At 40.5% G+C, this 21,599-nt stretch overlaps 2 protein-coding genes across 11 annotated transcripts in view; one reads left to right on the top strand and one right to left on the bottom strand.

Moving 5' to 3' along the window:
- Positions 1-21,599, top strand: part of ralgps1 (Ral GEF with PH domain and SH3 binding motif 1) — a 650,997-nt gene that overhangs the window by 86,035 nt on the left and 543,363 nt on the right. For 5 of the 7 annotated variants that reach the window (XM_068012423.1, XM_068012421.1, XM_068012422.1 and 2 more), the window contains exon 2: positions 21,102-21,191. The exons of the other annotated variants lie outside the window; for them this stretch is intronic. The gene's annotated coding sequence lies outside the window, so the exon portion shown is untranslated. The remainder of the gene's footprint in view (positions 1-21,101; positions 21,192-21,599) is intronic. 7 annotated transcript variants of the gene reach the window in all.
- si:dkey-191c17.2 (uncharacterized protein LOC100005628 homolog) lies at positions 6,704-15,649 on the bottom strand. 4 transcript variants are annotated; one of them, XM_068011871.1, is made up of 3 exons: positions 15,415-15,649; positions 11,893-11,971; positions 6,704-8,832 (listed from the first exon to the last, which is right to left on the bottom strand). In XM_068011871.1, exon 3 carries the CDS (start codon positions 8,753-8,755, stop codon positions 7,898-7,900), a length of 858 nt encoding a protein of 285 aa, XP_067867972.1. In that variant the 5' UTR covers positions 8,756-8,832; positions 11,893-11,971; positions 15,415-15,649; the 3' UTR covers positions 6,704-7,897. The 4 variants fall into 4 exon arrangements, with proteins under 4 accessions (XP_067867972.1, XP_067867970.1, XP_067867971.1 ...); XM_068011869.1 differs by having other exon boundaries at positions 6,704-8,798; XM_068011870.1 differs by lacking the exon at positions 15,415-15,649 and adding an exon at positions 12,255-12,407 and having other exon boundaries at positions 6,704-8,798.

The raw sequence follows: 21,599 nt of genomic DNA, 5'->3' as shown, positions 1-21,599 counted from the left end.
ACAACAGCTTCCCCATTGAGTGGTAGAATGTGGGTGTGTGCCATAGTTCCCCAAATGATCTTCGCCATACTGTTGTATTGAAGGTCAGTTATTGTCCCACAGGGGGGTTGTAGAAAAAACAGGGAGGGGAGATTCACCTGATGCTATCCTAGTGGCCAAAGTTCAAGGTATGTTCACTCCACTGCCCACTGATGTCGGGATAAGATAATCGAAGGTGCTCAGTGGAGGGAGGGGGAAAAATATGGTGGACTGATTGGGAATGGCTGAAAATTCCCTTGAATGCTGAGCATGTTCTTTTAAGATAAGCAATGAAAAACAATTTTGTATGTCTCTAAATGCTATAATACCTTAAAAATCAGCAAGATTGTATTTGTGAATGTTGTTGCTTCATTTGCGCTATATCATTAGATTTTTTTTCCATTATGAAGGGAACAAATAACTTAATGTGTTTGTATGAAAAAGGAATTAACTAAATCTTGATTAGAAATTAATTGATGGTAGGGAAAAAAAACACCTTATGGGATTAACCCTTGAGGAATTGGGATATATGTCAATCAGCAAGTTACTTTAGAGGTGACCTGATAGAGGTCTTTTAAAACTATTAATGGGTTGGACTGTATAGATGTGGAGAGAATGCTTCCACTTGTGGCAGATACCAAAGGTAAGAGCTATAAATACAAGATAGTTGCTGATAAATCCAATGAGCGAATGAGGAGAAATTTCTTTACTCAGAATGGTTACAATGTGCGACGACTTACCACAGGAAGTGGTTGAGGCAAATTGCTTGAATGCTTCCAAAATGAAACTAGACGATTGTGAGAATGAAAGTAGAATTAATTATAAAAAATTAAAGGTTATAAAAAAAATTATAGATCTGCTTAGTGATGCTCAGTAATTGGAATGGTAGCATCTTCTTAGACAATCCCTCGGGATCGAGGATGACTTGTTTCCACTCCATTATGATTGGTTCTGAGATGGCTGATAATTCCAGTGCGTGTTCTGTAGACTCTGCCACGAGGGGCAGCTGGTACTTGAAGGGTCAGGTAGATGAGTAGTTTGGAGGTTTATGCCCTCCCTCTGACACCTTGACTTTGCCTTCACATGTTCCCGATGAAGTCCATTGAGGTGTATGATGCTTTCCCGAATGAGCTTTCTCTGTCTAGGATGGTCACGAGCCAGGAACTCCCATGCATTGGGGATGTCTGATCTCTTCAGGGATATTTTGAGGACATCTCAAGTGTTTCCGCTGTCCTCCTGGGAGTCTCCTGCCATGACCAAGTTCTGAGTAGAACTTGGGAGCTGTGTGTCAGGCATGCGAACGACATGGTCTACCCAGAGGAGCTGGTTTTGGATGATTAGCACCCCGATGTTGGGCAGGTTGACTTGGGAGAGGACGCTGCTGTTGGATTGCCTTTCTTAACACCAGATTTGGAGGATCTTGCAAAGGCACTTCTGGTACTTCTCCAGTGCTTTTGAGATGCCTGCTGTAGGTTGTTCAAGTCTCCGAAGCATATAGGATCACTGCTGCACAGTAAACCATAATACTAGTCTCAGGTTTGAGGTCCTGATCCTCAAATACTCTTCCTCAGTTGGCCGAAGGCTGAGCTGGCACATTGGAGGTCATGATGAACCTTGTCACCTGTCTGCCTTCACCAAGAGGAGGCTCCCAAGATATGGAAAATGATCCACATATTTCAGGATCTCACCATTGATCCTGATTGACGGGGGGAGGTGTTGTGCTGCATGAACTAGTTGGAAGAGGACTTTCATTTTTGGAATGTTTAGTGAAAGATCCATTTTCTCATATGCTTGGGGGAAGGAGTCAACAATGATCTGGGTCGCCATTTCAGAGCACAGATGCAAGTGTCATCTGCATACTGAAGCTCGATGACTGAGGTTGGAATTATTTTGATTTTGGATTGAAGGTGGCGAAGGCTGAACAATTTCCCATCTGTTCTGTCAGTTATCACCATGTCTGTAGGATTGCTGCTTTACCTTGGATGTGTGGTGAAGTTTCCAGTCTGTGAAGGCTTTACATTTGCGTTCGATTAGCTCCTGTATTTCTTGGTTGTTCTCGTCAAACCAGTCACGATGCTTCCTGGTGGAGAAGCCAAGGACCTTTTTTTGTTTTGCAGGTGCTTCTTATGGTGGCCTTCAGGGTCGAGCAGGCACTAATGGCACATGTGGCTCCTGGTGGTTGCAGGTTGAGAGGTTGGCAGTAAGGTATTAACTGAGAAGGGCCACTTTAAGGGGATCTTTAAGGCCTTGAATGTTAATTTTCTTGCAGCATTACTTTGTTGCTTCCGCTGCTTGGGGCTAGGCTGATGGAGATGGTAGATCGAATGAGGCAGTAGTCGGTCCAGCAGTTGTCAGTACCTGTCACAGCGGGGGTGATGTGGACATCTCTGTGGTCCCTCACATGAACGAAGACATAGTCGAGTAGATGCCGGTGATTGGAACGCAGGTGTGGCCATGAGGTCTTTTGTTAGTCTCGCTGGCGGAACAGGATGTTGGATATAATGAGGTCTCACTCGAGACATTTCATCAGCAGAAGGACTTTGTTGGAGTTTGCTTTCCCTACTCCTTCCTAGCCAATCACCCATTTCCAGAGATTTGCGTCCTTTCCAACTCTGGTGTTTAAGTCTGCGAGGAGGATTAGTTTGTCGAATGCTGTGATTAGGGATTGTTCAAGAATGGTGTAGAAGCCCTACTTGGCCTTGTCTGTTTCCTCAAGAGTGGGAGCATACGCACTAATGACAGTGGCATGCCGATTTTCTTTTTAGGGTGAGAGAGGGGCAGTCAGGAGGTGCTCTCTTATCCCACTGGGGGAACTGTCCAGACAAGCTTGTTTTCATGGCGAAGCCCACCCCATAGAGGTGTCGTTCCTGTTCGGGGAGTCCCTTCCAGAAAAAGGTGTATCCGCAGCCTGTGTTCATGACCCTGTGCGTCATGTATCACTTAGGGTGGCAATGTCAATGTTGTCAACTCAGGCCTGGGTTCCTGAGCTATATATTGGTGGTGTGGGCTCAGGCCCGTCACCGTTGGGGTTGTCCATGAGGGTCCTGACGTTCCAGGTCCCAAACATCATTTTGGCAAATGGAAGATGCCTGCGCGTGTTTTTTTTAAAATGTTGAGTGGTTGTTGCACGCCAGCCACCACAAGGTCTTGGCAGAGCAGGGCCTTAGTCCAGTGACGAGGGGGTTCCAAGACGATTGAAAAACTGAATCTTAAACACTATTAAGATAAACTTGTGTATAATAGAATTTATAACTTAATTTAATCTAACTCCCCCATTCTCTCTCTCTCAGTCAAAAATGACAGTGGTTAAACTTTTTTTTTTAAAAAAAGTGGTTTTTAAAATTAACTGTCTCTTGAGAATAAAAAAGTCTTTGCAGGATGAGATCTTCCAATGTGGAAATGGTCAAAGGTCACTCGAAGTCTTCATCCAGATTTGATGGAAATAGACCTTTGGTAGATAGGCATTCAACTCTTCGGCTGCAGTAGCATTAAACAATTCTTAGAACGATGAGCACGGCAGTAAAAATGATTTCTTGAAAAAGAAAAACTTTTCTTTAGTCCTGGAATTAACCTGGCTTGTAATACCCTGTGGAATTTTTGCTGAGCAAAAATAAAACAGCTCTTTTCCTTCAGCATGCTTTGCTGGAAAGTCTCTCAAAACTAACTAGTTTTGGCCGGTTTCTGCCAGTTCCATACACAGTCAAGTGGACACATTGCATCATGTGACCACTCCCTCATGCTGTTGTCCAGGATAACCAAAAAATGAAGCTGGTACACTGTCTCCAGAAATTCCAGAACTTTCTCCCTTAAAGCTGCACTGTTTTTAACAAAGTCTTAAAGGCACACACTTTTTTTTTAAATCTGAGGAGAAAAAAATAATTGTAGGTCCATGACTGTACAATCCCACTATGGCAGCTGGGGAATTTAAATTTAGTTAATTAAATAAATATGGAATAAAAAGCTAGTAATGGTGACCATGAAACTATCAGATTGGTGCAAAAACCCATCTGGTTCACTAAGCAAGTCTTTTAGGGAAGGAAATCTGCCATCCTCACCTGGTCTAGCCCGTATGGGACTCCAGACTCTCAGCAATGTGGTGAATTCCCAAATACCCTCTGAAATGGTCCAGCAAGCAACTCTGTTGTAGTCCAGAAGGTGGTTCAGTAACAAATGCTGGCCTTGCATACACATATCCCATGAATGAATGGATAAAATAAAATGACATCTGTTCTCAAGTGCATTTTCTATTTGATTGGCCTGTTTAAGGTATTTCTTTTCCGTTCCCTTACACATTTTTTCTAAGTTCCGGATACACTGGATGTAGCTTAAGAGCTAGAAAGCCATTACCTTTCTTGATCTGTTAAATTGCTTTGTGACAGAGGATTCCAGCTACAAACCATCAGTTTTGACTGCTTGCTTAATACTAAAGGAACATTTGTTTGGATATCATTTGCTTCGTTAAGTTGTTTCAGTGTTTATAATTCAGTTCCTTGGCTAGACATTGCTCACCAGTCAGCATCTTGAAAGATTCTAGTTTTAGCCCCTGAGATCTGTTGATAGAATATCATAGCTGTTTGTAACATGATGAACAGTGATACTTCTATAGAAAGGACTGAAAAGATGGGGACAAGATACAGGAGTTAATAACTTCCTGACAGTGTAACATTGATAGCTGAATGTATGATGAATTGTTTGCTTGATTTGAGGTGCAAGGAATGTGGTGGAAAAGAATAACAGTTTTTTGTCTCATTTCATAGAACACAGACACCTTTATCATGTGCGGAGTGTTGCATATTGAGTGGCGCATAATGAAATCCAGAAATGTTGCTATTTGTTGTAATTCATTTCAACAGCTGTTGATAGACACTGCTGCTTGTATTGATTTCTCTAAGGCACCAGAATTAAGTTATTTTTTAATTGCTATGTCACAAAAGCAAATTGATGTTATGACGGTGAATGAAGTTGTTGTGCCTTGAATGTAATTTGACATTCAAGATTGTGTTTGACTATCCCCTACAGAAGAATGAGATCAAACAATGCAAAGGACTGAACTCAGTGATGTCGAAGCTAGTAATGATGGACAAATAAACATTTACTCACCTGAGCAACAGAAACACTTATTTAATGTTGTTGAGTCCCTGGAAATTCCAGGTGGGAATAATAATGTTCCCATCAAAATGGAGAAATTGAGTGTTTACTTTACACTTGGCTGTTTTTAATCCAAGTACCAAACGAGCATAAGGAGTTTTACATATGGAATTCTACTTATTTCCCTCTGAGTAATAGTCATTTACAGCACAGAAGGTGGCCATTTGGCCCATTGAGTCCATGCTGGTTCTTTGTAGAGCAATCCAGTTAGTCCCACTCTGCCGCACTATACCTGTAGTCCTACAAGTTTATTCCCTTCAAGTGCCCATCCAATTTTCTTTTGGCCTCATTGATTGTCTTTGCCTCTGAGGGTGGTGGAGGCAAAGACAGTGAGTTCAAGGTCAATTACCACTCACTGTGTTTTAAAAAAAAAGTTTGTCCTCACATCCCCCCTGCATCTCTTGCCCAAAACCTTCAATCTGTGTTCCCTAGTCCTTGTACTGTCAGCTAATGGGAACAGTTTCTCTTTGTCTACTGTATCCAAACCTGTCATAATCTTGTACACCTCTATCAAATCCCATCTCAATCTCCTTGGCTCCAAGGAGAACAACCTCCGCTTCTCCAACCTAACCTTGTAGCTAAAATCCCTCATCCCTGGAACCATTCTGGTAAATCTCCTCTGCACCCTCTTAAGGGCCCTCACATCCTTCCTAAAGTGTGGTGACCAGAACTGAATGCAATACTCTAGTTGTGGCCTAACCAGAGCTTTATAAAGGTTCAGCATGACTTCCCTGCTTTTGTACTCCATTTCTATTTATGAAGCCCAAGATCCCATATGCTTTGCTTTGTAATGTATAGTTTTAAAAAAAAAACTTAAAGCTTGAAATAGGAAAAGGCCAGTCAGCCCGCTAATCCTGGTGCTTCCATCGACCACTTAGTGTAGCTTACCATTGGTTCGACCTCACTTACTTACATCTGAAAGAATCCTTTACAAAATTTCTACATGACCCCCCCCCTCCCCCCCCCCCACCAAATAGTAGTTGGATAATATTTCACAGAAATATGCGTGTTCTTAAAATGTGTTTTGCTGCATTTCACAACTGATATCCCCACATTATCAGAATTGTTGTGTTTCATGTTGTTTGATCATCTCTTTACAGTTGTTCTTGCATCTATTGATTCAATCCCAAACTAGGTATTCTTCAGTATATAGTGTAGTGCACTTAGCAAATTGGGTTGAGTTCAGTGGTACAGAGGTGGATTTAGCCGTCGTCTGAATGTTTGCTGATTCATTCATTCCCATGTCTGCATAGGAAAAATCACAGACATGGCAAAATGTGTTAATAGGTCAGAGATGGACTTTCAGGTCTGAAATCAATTGGATCTATATAACATTGTTTCTGTAACTAAGATTGTACTTAGCAACACAGAGAATGTATTTTTTGAAATTTCGACAATTGAAATTTCTATGTGATCAACTGCATTTATTGTATAGTGAATCAGTGCATCTTTTAGAAGTACAGAACGCCTTGTGGCTTACTGGTGTTTACACCCGTGACAAATCAGTAAACCGTCAAACTTATGTTTTTCTCTCTCCCCTATGCAATTTTTGAATGGGTGTTAACCTCTTGTCAATAAACTTGCTCTCTGACTTGGGAGTTCTTTCAGTCTGACATGCTAATATATATCCCTTCATATAATACCTCTCCCAAAATCTGAATTACCTCGAACAAAATTGTTTTTTTTCCATAATTTAAAAATATTTTCCACGTCATTTCACAAACTATTTCAAACCATCAGCTTGTCATTTTGACTTTTTTTCATTCCACATCACTTAATCAACCTTGCAAAAATTCTTATATCTATGGGGTTAACCTGGAGGAAGATTGACTTTGGTGAATATATATAGCGACATTGTTAATGCATTCAACAAGAACATGTGTGCTACACTTAGCGACCTTCATCTGGTTGCTAATGGATACAAATGACAAAGGACACGTCAAAACATTGGCCTTTTACTACATTTAACAACTGGTTCAGATCGGCATCCAAGGATGAACAGGATTGCAATCCTTATCAGATTAACAGAGGTACTTATTAACCGAGACTATACCTGATCTTAGCTGAAAGAGAACATGTGATCAGTTTTCCTTTTCACATGTGTCTTATACAGACATTTTCTGTAATGTTGGCTACCTAGCCTGCTGTGGCCTTCGACATTTTTAACTCGAAAGCAAGCCTGTGCTGTTTATGATGCAGCCAGACCAATGCATTTTGAGGCACATAACACGATGTTTATTCCAGCCACGGGGTAGCTTATAAAACAGCAAAGGCATAAAAATACTAGAACATTTCCAGATGTTGTGTTTTCTTTTTCTTCTTCTGAATTCTGCCTTTTTTTTTAGATCTCATTCCCGATAGTGTGGCAGCTAGTGTCATGTGAATTTTTGTTAGTTTTGACATTTTTCAAATATGTAGGTGAGCAGGCATGTCAATGTATCATGGCATGTGAAATTGAAGAGAACCTTTTACTAATTGTGGACAGAAAGATGCCTATTGTATTTTAGGGTTGCCCAAACTGATATTAACTAAACAAAAAATGTGAAAATTTGCAGTTAGAATCAGAAAAATACACATTCTACATTTAAAAAAAACAAAACTAGAGCACATATGAACAGTTCCACCAGGGATACAACTTGAACAAACCATTGATCAGGGCAATAGTTTTATATAGTGACACAAAATTATTTTGTTCATATTAAAAAGTTTAACGAGAATATTGGAAAATCGATTAAGCCAAAATCTGATTTGTTTGACATGGGTCAAATCCCAAATGTGCTGCTATTGCTTCTATCTTTTCAAGTTCTTTGATGATATTTGATCCATTCGCATCCACGTATATAACAGCTAAATTTCTGGAAGCTAATTCATCCCTGTTGATTACAATGCTGTAGATATCCTGCAGCTTGTATGTTCTTCTCCTGGCAGTGTGGCAGCTTGCGTAATGGTGAATTTCTGCCAGTTGACAGAAATGAGTTATTTTCATATTGCTTTCTTCCTCTGCCAAGGAGATTTTTAGAAACTGTGCAATATACTCAATGATCTGTCTGTGTGCTTTCAGTTCATTATATCCATATCTAGGCTCCGTTTTAGCATGTGCACCAGTTTCACTGTTGCTGGTTGTTGTATCCTGCTGTTGAGGAGATATTGGTGTTTGGTGTTCCTGTACTGTGTTTTCTCCTTCCTTTTCATTATCCTGTTGTCTTGATATCTGTGCCTTGTTGTTCTGTGGCTTTAATCTGGGACTACTCTCATCGTATTCAGAAGAAATAAGACTGCCCACGCATTGACGTCTATCTTTGCCTTTCATTTGGGATTTGGAGGCCAGCTGCTTGGCTTCTTCTCTCTGTTTTTCCTCATCTTCGTTTGCATCAATTGTATTGTCAGTCTTTGGTAGACCAATAATGAGTTGCCATTGAAGGTCTCTCTGACTCAGCCAGATTTGGTTCATGGCCAAATCAAATGTGTCATTGTCGTAATAGTGATCTTTCACAATGACCTCATCCACCAGAACTGCCCCCAACTCCCGGAGCTTGGCTTCAGTTTGTTCATCCAACCAATAGCTTTGCTTTATTCTAAGTCTCTGCATGTTGTGATTGTGTAGCTTTGTGGCTCCTGTTTACCCTGGTGCTCTGATTAGGAGATAAAACGAATCTGGCTTAGAAACTATGGTTTATTATGAGAATCAATTAATTCTTAAAGAATGCAAAGTAACTACTTGAACATTTAACACTTTTTTATAATACATGTATTTGCTTTTTTGTTTTTAGACATGCTTTCTGGTTTCAACTTTCATTTTAGTCACCAAGACACATAATCTGCACAGGCATCTCTATATTACGGTTGGTTAATTAAATATCTGAAAACTCCTTAGCATAAGGTAAACCTGTAGAGGAGGTGTCGCTCTTTACCCAAATCCATCAACCATCCACCTATGTGAAATTGATGAGGCAACATGTGCATATTAAACAAAGATGATTGAAAGCCGAATTAAAATGGGATCAGAAATAATTAGTCAGTCATTTACGGCACAGAAGGAGGCCATCGAGTCCATGTCAGCTCTCCACAAAGCTATCCAATCAGTCCTGTTATGTTTTCAGCAGTTTTGCTGTATATTTTATACATCTGATTTATCTCTGAGCAATGTAGATATCACACTTGTATTAAATCACCAACTGGTTTATTTACAGTACTTGAAAATATCTCAGCACTTTCAAGATTTCAAGGCAATGTCTTTCTCAGAACAGTCTCTGGACCAAGTCCAGGGAACCCTGGATGTCAAGGGATATAGAGGATTGGATCAGGAGGGGGAAAAAAAGGAGGCTTATGGCAGATTTGGAGCGCTGAAAACAGCGGAGACACTGGAGGAGTATAGAAAATGTAGGGGGGGTACTTAAAAAAGTAATTAGGAGAGCGAAGAGGGGACACTGGCGGGCAAGATAAAGGAAAATCCCAAGGCATTTCATAAGTACATTAAGGGCAAGAGGATAACCAGGGAAAGAGTAGGGCCCATTAGAGACCAAAGTGGCAATCAGTGTGTGAAGCCGGAGGACATAGGTGAAGTTTTAAATGATTACTTTTCATCTGTGTTAACTATGGAGAAGGACGATGTAGTTGTAGAGATCAGGGAGGGGGATTGTGATATAGTTGAACATATTAGCATTGAAAGGGAGGAAGTTTTGGCTGTTTTAGTGGGCTTAAAAGTGTATAAATCCCCAGGCCCAGATGAGATGTATCCCAGGCTGTTTTGTGAGGTAAGGGAGGAGTTGGCAGGGGGCTCTGACACAAATTTTCAAATCCTCTCTGGCCACAGGAGAGGTGCCAGAGGACTGGAGGAACAGTGAATGCGGTAGAATTATTCAAGAAGGGTAGCAGGGATAAACCAGGTAATTACAGACCGGTGAGTCTAACATCAGTGGTAGGGAAACTATTGGAAAAAATTCTGAGGGACAGGATTAATGTCCACTTGAAGAGGCAGGGATTAATCAGGGATAGTCAGCATGGCTTTGTCAGGGGGAGATCATATCTAAGTAACTTGATTGAATTTTTCAAGGCGGTGACTAGATGTGTAAATGAGGGTGAAGCAGTTGATGTAGTCTACATGGACTTCAGTAAGGCTTTTGATAAGGTCCCACATGGGAGATTGGTTAAGAAGGTAAGAGTCCAGGGCAATTTGGCAAATTGGATCCAAAGTTGGCTTAGTGGCAGGAGGCAGAGGGTAATGGTCGAGGGTTGTTTTTGCAAGTGGAAGGCTGTGACCAGTGGTGTACCACAGGGATCGGTGCTGGACCCTTGCTGTTTGTAGTGTACGTTAATGATGTAGACGTGAATATAGGAGGTATGATGAGCACATTCACGGATGACACGAAAATTGGTGTCATAAATAGTGAGGAGGAAAGCCTTAGATTACAGGACGATATAGATTGGCTGGTAAGATGGGAGCAGCAGTGGCAAATGAAATTTAATCCTGAAGTATGAGGTGATGCATTTTGGGAGGACTAACAAGGCAATGGAATATACAATGGATGGTAGGACCCTAGGAAGTGCAGAGGGACCTTGGTGTACTTGTCCATAGATCACTGAAGGCAGCAGCACAGGTAGATAAGGTGGTTAGGAAGGCATATGGGATACTTACCTTTATTAGCCGAGGCATAGAATATAAGAGCAGGGAGCTTATGATAGAGTTGTATAAAACGCTAGTTAGACCACAGCTGGAGTACTGTGTAAAGTTCTGGGCACTACACTACAGGAAGGATGTGATTGCACTGGAGAGGATGCAGAGGAGATTCACCAGGATGTTGCCTGGGCTGGAGCATTTCAGCTATGAAGACAGACTGAAAAGGCTAGGATTGTTTTCCTTAGAGCAGAGAAGGCTGAGGGGGGGCATAATTGAGGTATACAAAATTATGAGGGGCATTGATAGGTTAGATAGGAAGAGACTTTTTCCCTTAGCGGCGGGGTCAATAACTAGGGGGCATAGATTTAGGGTAAGGGGCAGGAGGTTTAGAGGGGAGTTGAGGAAAAAATTTTTCACCCAGAGGGTGGTTGGAATCTGGAGCACACTACCTGAAGGGATGGTAGAGGCAGGAACCTCACAACATTTAAGTAGTATTTAGATGAGCACTTGAAACGCCACAGTATACAAGGCTACGGGCCAAGTGCTGGAAAATGGGATTAGAATAGTTCGGTGCTGGATGGCCGGCACAGACACGATGGGCCGTAGGGTTTATTTCTGTGTTGTATAACTCTATGACTGTTTTCTCTGGAACATTCCACCCTGTTTCTTAAATCTAGTTTGAAACAAACTAAAAACAATTAAACAGTGAACACTGATTAGTGGACAGACTAATGCAATCAAACCCAGATCAATCCAACACTGCAAGTCCCACTCCCTTGCTCGATTCCTGTAGCCCTGGAAGTTTATTTCCGTCAAATGGCTGTCCAATTTCCTTTTGATGTTATTGATGGTCTCTGCTTCCACCACCCTTGTGGGCAGCAAGTTCTAGGTCATTACCACCCGCTGCATTTAAAAAAAAAAAGTTCTTCCTAATCTCCTTTGCATTTCTTGCCCAAAATCTTCAATTTGTTCTTGTACCATTAATTAATGGGAACAGTTCTTCTTTGTGTAACTTTTCTAAGCCTGCCGTAATGTTGTCCATCTCTATTAAATCTCTCCTCAATCTCCTTTTGCTCTAAGGAGAACAATCCCAGCTTTTCCAACCTCACCTTGTAACTAAAATTCCGCCATCTTTGGAACCATTCTGGTAACTCTCCTCTGCACCCTCTCAAGGACCTCACATCCTTCCTAAAGAAAGGAGTAGAATTATTTCAAGGGATCAAATAATGTGAGGAGGGTGTGCAATCTGAAACAAGTAAAAAGGGAGAAAGTGTGCTATCTAGATTACATTTGGGCAATCTAATCAGTGATAATGAATGGGAAAATTGTGATGTCCCACATAATAAATACAATTGGCTGGTGTTTGGTTTGCTGCCAACACAGTGAGAAATAGATAAGGCAAAAAAGATTACTTTCATTGACCCTGCGGCTTACAAAATGAATGTCTCTACAATGAATGGAAATAGCTCACCTTTCTGATATTAACACTGGGCAAATATGACCATTGACACAGTCAAGGTAAAGAGGCCAGCGTTGAAAATAAGAGGGCAGATGCAGGCAAGCAGCAGTCTGTTTTCTAATAAGCACATATTGCCACCTTTTATTTTCTATATAGCTGCCAGGATGATACATTTGCTACAAAAGTGGTCATCAAAAAGACCTAGAGAAGAGGAGATAATGACTAAGTGAAGGAGAAATGGAGCAATTAAATGAGAATTTCAATGATTACCATTATTTTTAATAATTTTACATGCGAGTGTTTTAAAATAATCCTCAAGACACTGAATTGCATGTGTTTGGATGCATTTTAATAGAAATTAAGGTCATTTAATTATTCCTCAAGCATAAATTCAAGATGTCATATATTTATTAAATAAACACATTCTGGGGAAATCCCCTGATAATGTGAGGGGCACAGCACACTTGTGTAGGTAGCTGCTACCACTTTCAGTACCATATTGTTAATAGGATTTGATTGCAGAGACACGCAGCCAGCAGACCAAAGCTGCCAGAATTTTTAGGATATTGGCCTAGATTTTGCTCTCCGTGGCAAAGCAAGGGCACTTGCTGAGGACCCCAAAGAAATCCTCACTGAGAGATCTAGTGATCTGCCACTCTGTTGTGCTCTTTTGTGTGTCATGTTCTTTTAAGGGGATTCCCAGCGTGGAGCTGCAGTGATGTCACCAAGTGATCCAAGACGTCAATCACATTGAAGAATTCTCGGAAGCAGCCAACCAGGAAATGCAAAGCACTGATAATCCGATCACTTTTTCAAAAAAAATTCCATGTAGCAAAATAAAGATTGGGTCATACACATAGGATGAAGGTAGAAGCTGAAATATCATGAACAAACTTTAAAAAGAAATGTAATACTTAAAAAAAAAAAAATTTAGTTTAAACAATCTCATTAATCATGGAGACATTTAACAACACTCCACAAATATAAAATTACTTTTCAGGGCAGATCTGTTCAGCAATAGCTATTGCTCAGGTCACAGTTTAAAAACCCAGTTACACCTGATTGAGTGAGGTATTACTCTTTGTGGGGTTTTGAACAGTAATGTATGAGAGGAAAAGGGAATGTTCTCACAGGGTCAACTGATTTAATTAATTGATTCTGGGAGAAGGTCCACAGCGCCACCTGTGATGGAGCGGTGAATGATAGACTGCAACTTCAGGATTTCTGTGTTGCTCTCAATGCTGATGTGGTCAGTTTCAGAGGGATAGTGACAGCGAACGCTGATAGTTCGCCATCAAAATCCTCCACAGAAAATCTGGGCAACAGACTTGTACAATCCGACCTTTTTATTGTCCTGTCTCAGCTGCTTATGTTATTCATGGACAGCTGCACATGATGTTTCTTGCATTAATATTGAGAAAATGCATCATCAGATGCCTACCTCACATGGACTGCAGCAGTTCAAGAAGGCGGCTCACCAGCACCTTCTCAAGGGCAGTTAGGGAGGGCAATAAATGCTGGCCTAGCCAGCGATGCTCACATCCCCTGGACAACTAAACAATAATACCCATGTCCTTCTCTACTTTTTAATTAAAAAAAAAAATAATTTCATCACATGTTCTGGAAAGCATGTTGTAAATTTCACTGGAAATTAACCTGTACTTTGAAACTCTGGAAGGAAGTAGTTGGAAGAATTCCCATATGGAGTTTCAGAATGATTGCCATCATATATCATAAACCCTGAAAAAGGAGTTTTACTTTTGTCAGACACTGAGTTTACCAAGCTGAGACCTATAATGCAGTAATGCATATTATTCAGTATGAAATATCAGGAAATTGTGCTCCTCTTAATGTTGCATAGGGTTGCAAGCATCTCCTGAAGTGTGTTTCTTCCCAGTAAAATCTTGGCCCTGTCCATGCCTGTATTTAACTGAATCTGCTTACATCTGAGATCCAATCAAACAAATACAGTAACCTTGCACATTGTCATAGAACTCTCTCATTAAAAGTAGCCGATATACCTCCTCAAGTGTTTGTCTGTGATTTGCACACTGTCCTGGGGTTGGGATCTCTGGAATGATGTGTGTTGTGGGGGGAGGGTGGTGTTGCATTCGGGGCAGGTGTTTGTTCCTGCTAAATCACTTGGAGAATGGGGGTTCTGACATGTTCCAGGGGTCAGGTCAGAGCAGTATCAGAAAAGGCAGGGGTGCAGGGTAATTACAATTAATGTGTTGTCTGGAAGACTGGGGAAAAGATTTATAATTTTACTTGGAAAATTGACCTTTGGCAAAAATGCTCCTTTACTTTAAACAAAGATATTAGTCTTTTTTGAAGATAACAGCCTACTACTTACTGCCAAGAGTGTGTTTTCTGCATTTTGCTGGGTTCCATAATATTTTTGATTTTAATGCAAACTGAACGGATGGTATAGATGAAGCAAAATCAGCAATAAAGTTGAAAGATTGTAACATAGCATGATGCATGTGAGCGAGGAACAGAGATATATGCATGATTAACTCTAGATCAATTGGTACTTATTAATGAGCTAAGAGCTCTTCCTAGGACCTGCTGTTCCTATAGTTAGGTCATAATGCAAACAGTATGAGATTGTGTTTAAAAGCTCAGCCGTGTTTTTGACACCAGATTTGGAGTCTTATGATTAGATCCGACATTGAACCCAAAGCTTCTGGGACTTTAATTTAAAATTTTCCTGGTATATCCTGATTTAATCAAGATCAGAGTTTCAGATTACAATGACAATCATTCTTGCAGTAGCCAGAATCTCTAAGCTGGGCATGTAGAGGATACATTTAAAACGCTGAAAATCCATATTCCTAGTAAATCGGGGCTTTAACAGAATTTTGATAGCGAATTATAACGTCAGGAAATTTGCTAACAACCTCTGGAACCTTTTTAAAAACTTTAGTTGCTGCAAATTTACTTGTACTTAAGCAACGGATAAAATGAATTGAAGATTGCTTTTGCTCTTGACGCCTGCAATTTTTGTATCCATGGTAATCATCTTGAGATGGTCGTGTATTAATGCAAATGAAAGTGATCAATTAATGTACAGGAAAATTAGGGTGACACCTGCATCACTGAAGTGATCAAACCCATGCACTCTTTGAATACTATTAACTGTAAAATGCTAAAAATGTAACTATCATATTACCTGTTGACTGGGAAAACGTGGAAATTTCAGAATATACTTGCCTTGAGCACCTGCAAGTTCAGAAGTCCCTTTTTGAGAGTTTGCAGTCAGGTGTTGCATTCCTGCAAACAGGGTTTTCATTCATTCATTTGTTTTTCAGTCTCGTTTCATGGGACAAATGCAGGACATTTCCTGCAATTTGTACAGTAACGCGACACACCATAGGTTTGTCCTCCAAACAGCCCTTTGCTCTCTCTCAAATGGGCACTTGTAGGTTTCTCCAGCTTGTCAACAAGCACTAATAAAGGCTCTGTTTCCTAGATTTTAATAACAAATGCTGCTGCTTAGCAACTGTTAGGTAAGGTAATCCAGTATGTTTATAGATACCTATGGTTGGCATGGAATGGCTTGGCTTGTTTGAGTTCTGGCATTGCTGAATAAAGGCTGTCATTTTTGCTTAGTTGCTCAGATAATGCTGTTAGTTTTGTAAAGCACAAGGCCTGCTTATTTTGTGTATTTTGACACCTTGCAGTTTGGCCACATTTACATGAATACCATATTCCTGTAAGTGGAAGATGAGATGGCTTTGATGCTGAGGATATGTATGAAGGTGTTCAGTGCCATTTCCAGTGCTGGCCTGCCAATGTGCAGAGTAGGCTATGTAATAAATAGGGGACACAAGCCAGGAAGCTGTCAAACTGAATTAGTAAAGGATGTGCCCCATTCGTAACCAGCATCAGAGTCTCGGCAGTTACAGAGGGTGTGCCAGGCATAGGCTCATTTTCCATAAGTTAATCCTGCTGCAACATCTGTTTTGTTTACAGCCACTCTTCAAAGATCACTGATTTTATTTTGCTGGTTGTTAATTTTTTGTGTTTTTAGATAAGCATTAACATCTGTCCCTTTTTAATTAAACGTGGAGAGACTTTGTTCTGTCCCTTGTAAAGTAGATGTGTTTTAGTTACTGGCTTGATTTGGTTAATGGTGGGATCTGCTGTAGGTAATTGAAATACAAGTCATCCTGCTAAGTAACATTAAAGTTGTTCTCCCATCTAACAATCTCACTGAATCCCCCTCCACCCATCATAGCTCCATAGAGATGGTGAGAGGGTCAGGTGCTTGGGTTCCCATTCTGAAGTTACACTGGTTACTGGGCTATCATTTTATTTTTCTAGTGGTGACTGTTTTGAGTGTATGCTGTTAGAATGGCCTTAATCTTATGAAGGACCCTTTTTGGTTTTCTCCTGGTTTGATTTTATTTCGTAGAAAACAATATGAATGAAACATCCATGCACAAAATGGGTGTAGAAGTGACTTAAGCACAAGGGATAGGAGGCAGCAGAAAAATGAGTCAAAGCATAACATATCTGAAGGAGAGGGGAGGCAAGCTGCTAGGTAGAGAATGCAGAAAGAGGGAGTGAATGTAGGAAATCAGAGATACGGACACAGACTTGGAAAGGCAGGGAGCAAAGTCTCTAAATCAAATACTAGTGGTTTCTATATAAATTTCATATAGCTCAGAGAGTGTTCCAAAGCAGGAAGGTGAGGGGGCTTTGTGATGGCAACCCTCAATCATCAGTGCAATTCTTGAGTGTTTTATTGATGATTATCTCAGCCCTGAGATGTGCTGGTGCGTTGAAATACATGGCCTGTGTTCATCTATTGTACAAGTGCAAGGACTGGTTTTCAATCATATTGGCAAGTTGTTTTAGGTGAAACCAGCGTCATGGACAGTGACAGGCAACAGAGCAGCAGCAGTCAAAGTATTCAATTTGCCCCAAAGGGATTTTGAACTCTAACTCAGATTAGCAATAACGTTTGTATTTGATTATCTTCAACAAAATGTGTTCTCTTCAATCTTCAATGCATCAGTTCTGATCACTGCATTTAAAATACTGTCATTTCTCTCTTGCAACCAGAAAACCCTTGGGGTGTGTTGGGTGCTTGTAACATACCTGTTAAAGCTGGAGGAAGTCATTTATACACCATGCAAAGTTGTTATTGTGTCATGATGTTAAGAATGTCTACTTTTAGAAAACACTTCCCTGATTAGGGATAAGCTCCACGTTAGTCTGAACAGAAGAGTGAATCTTAATAAAGTGAATCACAGTGAAACAGCAACTTTGCCAGTTCCCATGAGTTTGCAACAAGATGTTTAATTGTAGATATTTACAGAACAAGAATAGGAAAAAACAGTTATCTGCACCCACTGATGCTATGCCATCATGCCTTTTTTCCTCCTCAAATGTCTAGATCCAAATGATCAAGGCAACTTGATAGATTGAGAGTAACAAAGCATGAAATTTGATGAGGTGTATTCGGAGTTCTCGGGGTGTTCAATTCCTGCATCGTTCTGTAACCTAGAAATGAGTGGTTGCCATCTTCATCCTCTTAACAAGAATAGAGAATTAATTTTGTAACATTGTTTTGAAACACAACTTAATATGTTGCAAAATTGGATTAGGTTTCAGAAAATGAGTTGGTATGAAGAGCATAACATTTAATGCTATTTTCTCAAGGCTACTGGTAGTTGCAGCATTCATAAGGAGCAATGCCGTGTAATGGAATTGAAGCATTGCGATTGCATTTTAATTTCATGGTTAGTTGGATGGATTCTACTTCAAAAAGCAATGCTTTTCATTTAATATTGAGTCATGGAAATCAAACCTCCTCCTACCAGCTCTGTGTTGAGTTGTCTGATTGATTGTTCTGCATTTTGAAGCAATACCATAAAATTAGAACATTAAAAACAGAAGAAATAGGAGCGGGAGCAGACTATACAGCCCGTTGAGCCTGCTCCAACATTCAATACGATCTTCTGCCTCAGCTCCACTTTTCTGCACGCTCCCCATATCCCTTGATTCCCTGGGAGACCAAAAGTCTGTCTATCCCAGCCCTAAATTTAATCAAAGATGAAGCATCTATGACCCTCTGGGTTTGACAATTCCAAAGATTCACAATCCTTTGAGTGAAGAAATTTCTCTTCATCTCAGTCCCAAATGATCGTCCCTTAGCCTGAGACTCTGCCCCTGTGTTTGAGATTCTCCAGCCAGGGGAAACAACCTCTCAGTATCTATCCTGTCAAGTCCCTTCAGAAGCTTGTATGTTTCAATGAGATCACCTCTCGTTCTTCTAAACTCCAGGCGATTATAGTCCCAGTTTACTCAGCCTCACATCACAGGACAACCCTCTCGCGCCAGGAACCAATCTAGAGAACCTTTTGCTGTACCACCGCCAAGGCAAGTCTATTCTTTCTTTAGATATGGAGACCAAAACTCTGCACATTGCTCCAGGTGTGGTCTCTCCAAAGTCTTGTGCAATTGTATCTTTATACTATTCAATAATACCTTATAAATTGTCATTTCTACTGAACAGATTTTCGAAATAGTCAATAAAGCTAGTTGGAAAGGAATTAATTGTGGTTGTATACAAATAAAACTTTTCATAAAATATTTTTGCTGATAACTATTTTTGATACCATTCATCATTCTTCTAACCGATGCAGTTGTTCTATCATTATGGAATAAGAATTTTAAGGAATAGGCAAAGGCCATTCATCTTTAACAAAACCATCCCTTTTTTATGCATCAACACCCTAGATTTGCCATCTCACCATGACTCCTGTTAGGACCTCTGAGAGCGTTAATGTTAAAACATGAGCTAAGCTAAAAATCTCCATTAACCAAGCAGTACTTTGTAAGTAGCTAATTGTCATAACCCCCCACCTGCCAAGAATGAGGCATATTAATTTCATATTAATTAAACTGTTGCTGGAGTGAAGACTTGATTTACAACCAAGCACCAGACACTTGGCTGGAAGGACATTTGCATACTAAGAGACAGTGCTTGGAGAGACAAAGAACTACTCCCTGGTCCAATAAACCCAAATGGATTTTGATCACCAGACATTGCAGGTGTAAGGAAGCTCGCATTCCAGTGTCTGCTGAAATGATAGAATCCACAAGCGCAGAAGTGGTTAAACCAGCTGGTCACATGACTAACCGGCTAGTCCAGGCTTTTTGAATTAGACACAGGACAGTTTGAAGACAGACTGTAGAGTTTGCAACTGAAGCTGGAACAAGAAAAAACTGCCACATCGAAACAGGTTGAAGCATGCACTGGGCCCCAACGAACGGCAAGACCCACCGGCAATCAAAGATTCCACATTTAACTTAAGGGACTGTAACTATAATCCAGATATTGCCTCAAACTTTTCCCCTTTTATGCTTTTCTACGTTTTCTGTCTCTATCTGCGTGTGTGTTTATTGCATATGGTGTGGTTGCATCGCATATTCGTAGTTGTTAACCGGATTAGAGTTTCAGATTAATAAACTTCCAACGTTCTTGTTTAAATCAAAGAAAACCTGTCTGAATTGATTTCTTTGCCTTACAATTGGAAAGCGGTGAACAAGGATTCACTGTGAGGGGGAGCTAAAACACTGTCTTTTTAAAATTAAACTCTGTTACGGTTAGACCAGGCAAAGGCTAAGAGGGAACCCCTAGACTCCTCCTTACCTGGTTGTAATACTAATACTCCTAAATTACAGAGAAAGGTATTTTCCTTCACTTATTAAAACACTTGATGAAAACCCCACACCACATTTATATGTTACACAGTCATCCTTGATGATGAAATCTTTGCAGCTAAAAGTCCCAAACTCCTCCCTGTTGCAATGGGTTGGATCCCCCAGATCTTCTCAGTCAATGTCCTCTCCTCTTCACTTCTTCCGAGCACTTTCGACCTGGATGTCTGTGAATAAGGTCACTTCTGGTGATCCTGTTGGTCTTCTCCACAAATCCTGACTTTTGAATTGGGTTCAAGTCTTCAGTCTTTTGGTGTCAGTGTTCAGAAAGCAGGTGTTTCTTTCTTTTCTCCCTCCCCCGCGCGCCCTCTCTTTTCTCCCTCCCCCGCGCGCCCTCTCTTTTCTCCAACCACACCCCCCCCCTCCCGCGCGCCCTCTCCCCCTCTCTTGAGGCTGCCACCGTTGGTGTCTCAAGTCTGGTGACAGCAGAACCACCTGGGCTTTCCTTTGTTTCCAGATGTTAGCCATTTTAGTTTTTATTTTACCTCTTCAGAACCACTGACTATTTGTAAACGATCTGAAAGGCTAGGAGGGTGAAATCCATTGTTCAGGTATTATACCCCTGCATTCTCTGCTTTTCAAAAGACTCTTTGATCTGGATTCTTTGTTGTCCTGGTAACCAAGATTCCTGTCTTGTTTTTAAGCAGAGTTGATGTGAGGTCACCTGACTTCTCTGACTCCATCTTAAACTACATTTAAAAATCAGTTTTTAAAAACATAATCATGCTACAAAGTCCACTGTTCAGAACACCTCTCAAACCCATAGGTCAACAAAAAAGCATCCAATTGTAATAGCTAATTTAAAAGGGGTTCTGTTATTTGTAGCAAGGTTGTAATTTCCAGTAATTCTTGGTCAGTGCACCAACTCTACAGTTTTAGTGTACAATTAAAAGTAAAAGCAGTGTTGAAGACAGTGAAACTTAGACTTGAGGTTACAGTGAATGAAATCTTTGAGACCATTGTGATGTCGTCATTACAGAATAATGTTGTCGCTTGATTCCCAGGGATTATTTCATCATTCTAAAGCAAATTGTAAGCGGAATGAGAGCACTTCCATAACAGATCAATGTGCGGATTCATTGAGATATGTCAGAAAAATGTATGATATTCAATGTTCTATTTCAGAATTGTGAAAAACGTATTCTGTTTCATCAACTCCTTGCTGATTTGTCACAACTATAAAGATATAAAAGCAAAACCGACAGAGGAATATGGGTAAGTACAGATGTTCCTATTCTAAGCTAGACTGTTAATTTTAGGCCCAATCAGTCCATTTATCTGGCAAACACATGAAGTTATTTTATTTGTGTTCTTGTTTTAAAATGACTGTATAAACAGAGGAGCAAAACATGCTACAATGAGGGCCTAAGTGAGTCTTTCACAGTAATATTCCTATAGTATTTCTTTGCTTTTTGTATTTCCTGGTCCATCCAAGTTTTGTGTTATCATCTTTGCTCTTCACACCTGGATCTTTTCTCTTGCGCCCCCCCCCCCCACCCCCGCAAAACCAAATAATGCTTACTCGGGGTCCGGCTGCAAGGAATCCTGGTCTTAAGTGACAGGTCTATTCTGTCCAATGTGGCAGGTTGGATGGTCAGTTATTGATCATGCTTTGCAATCCAG

The sequence above is a fragment of the Heterodontus francisci genome, chromosome 32, assembly GCF_036365525.1.
Source record: "Heterodontus francisci isolate sHetFra1 chromosome 32, sHetFra1.hap1, whole genome shotgun sequence".
NCBI classification, from domain to species: domain Eukaryota; kingdom Metazoa; phylum Chordata; class Chondrichthyes; order Heterodontiformes; family Heterodontidae; genus Heterodontus; species Heterodontus francisci.
Note: the sequence above shows the minus strand (reverse complement) of the source record. Positions and strands in the feature narration are given on the sequence as shown.

Bases quoted from the DNA above. Each gene is read 5' to 3' on its own strand.
- si:dkey-191c17.2 (XM_068011871.1), bottom strand. From the start codon at position 8,755: ATGCAGAGACTTAGAATAAAGCAAAGCTATTGGTTGGATGAACAAACT.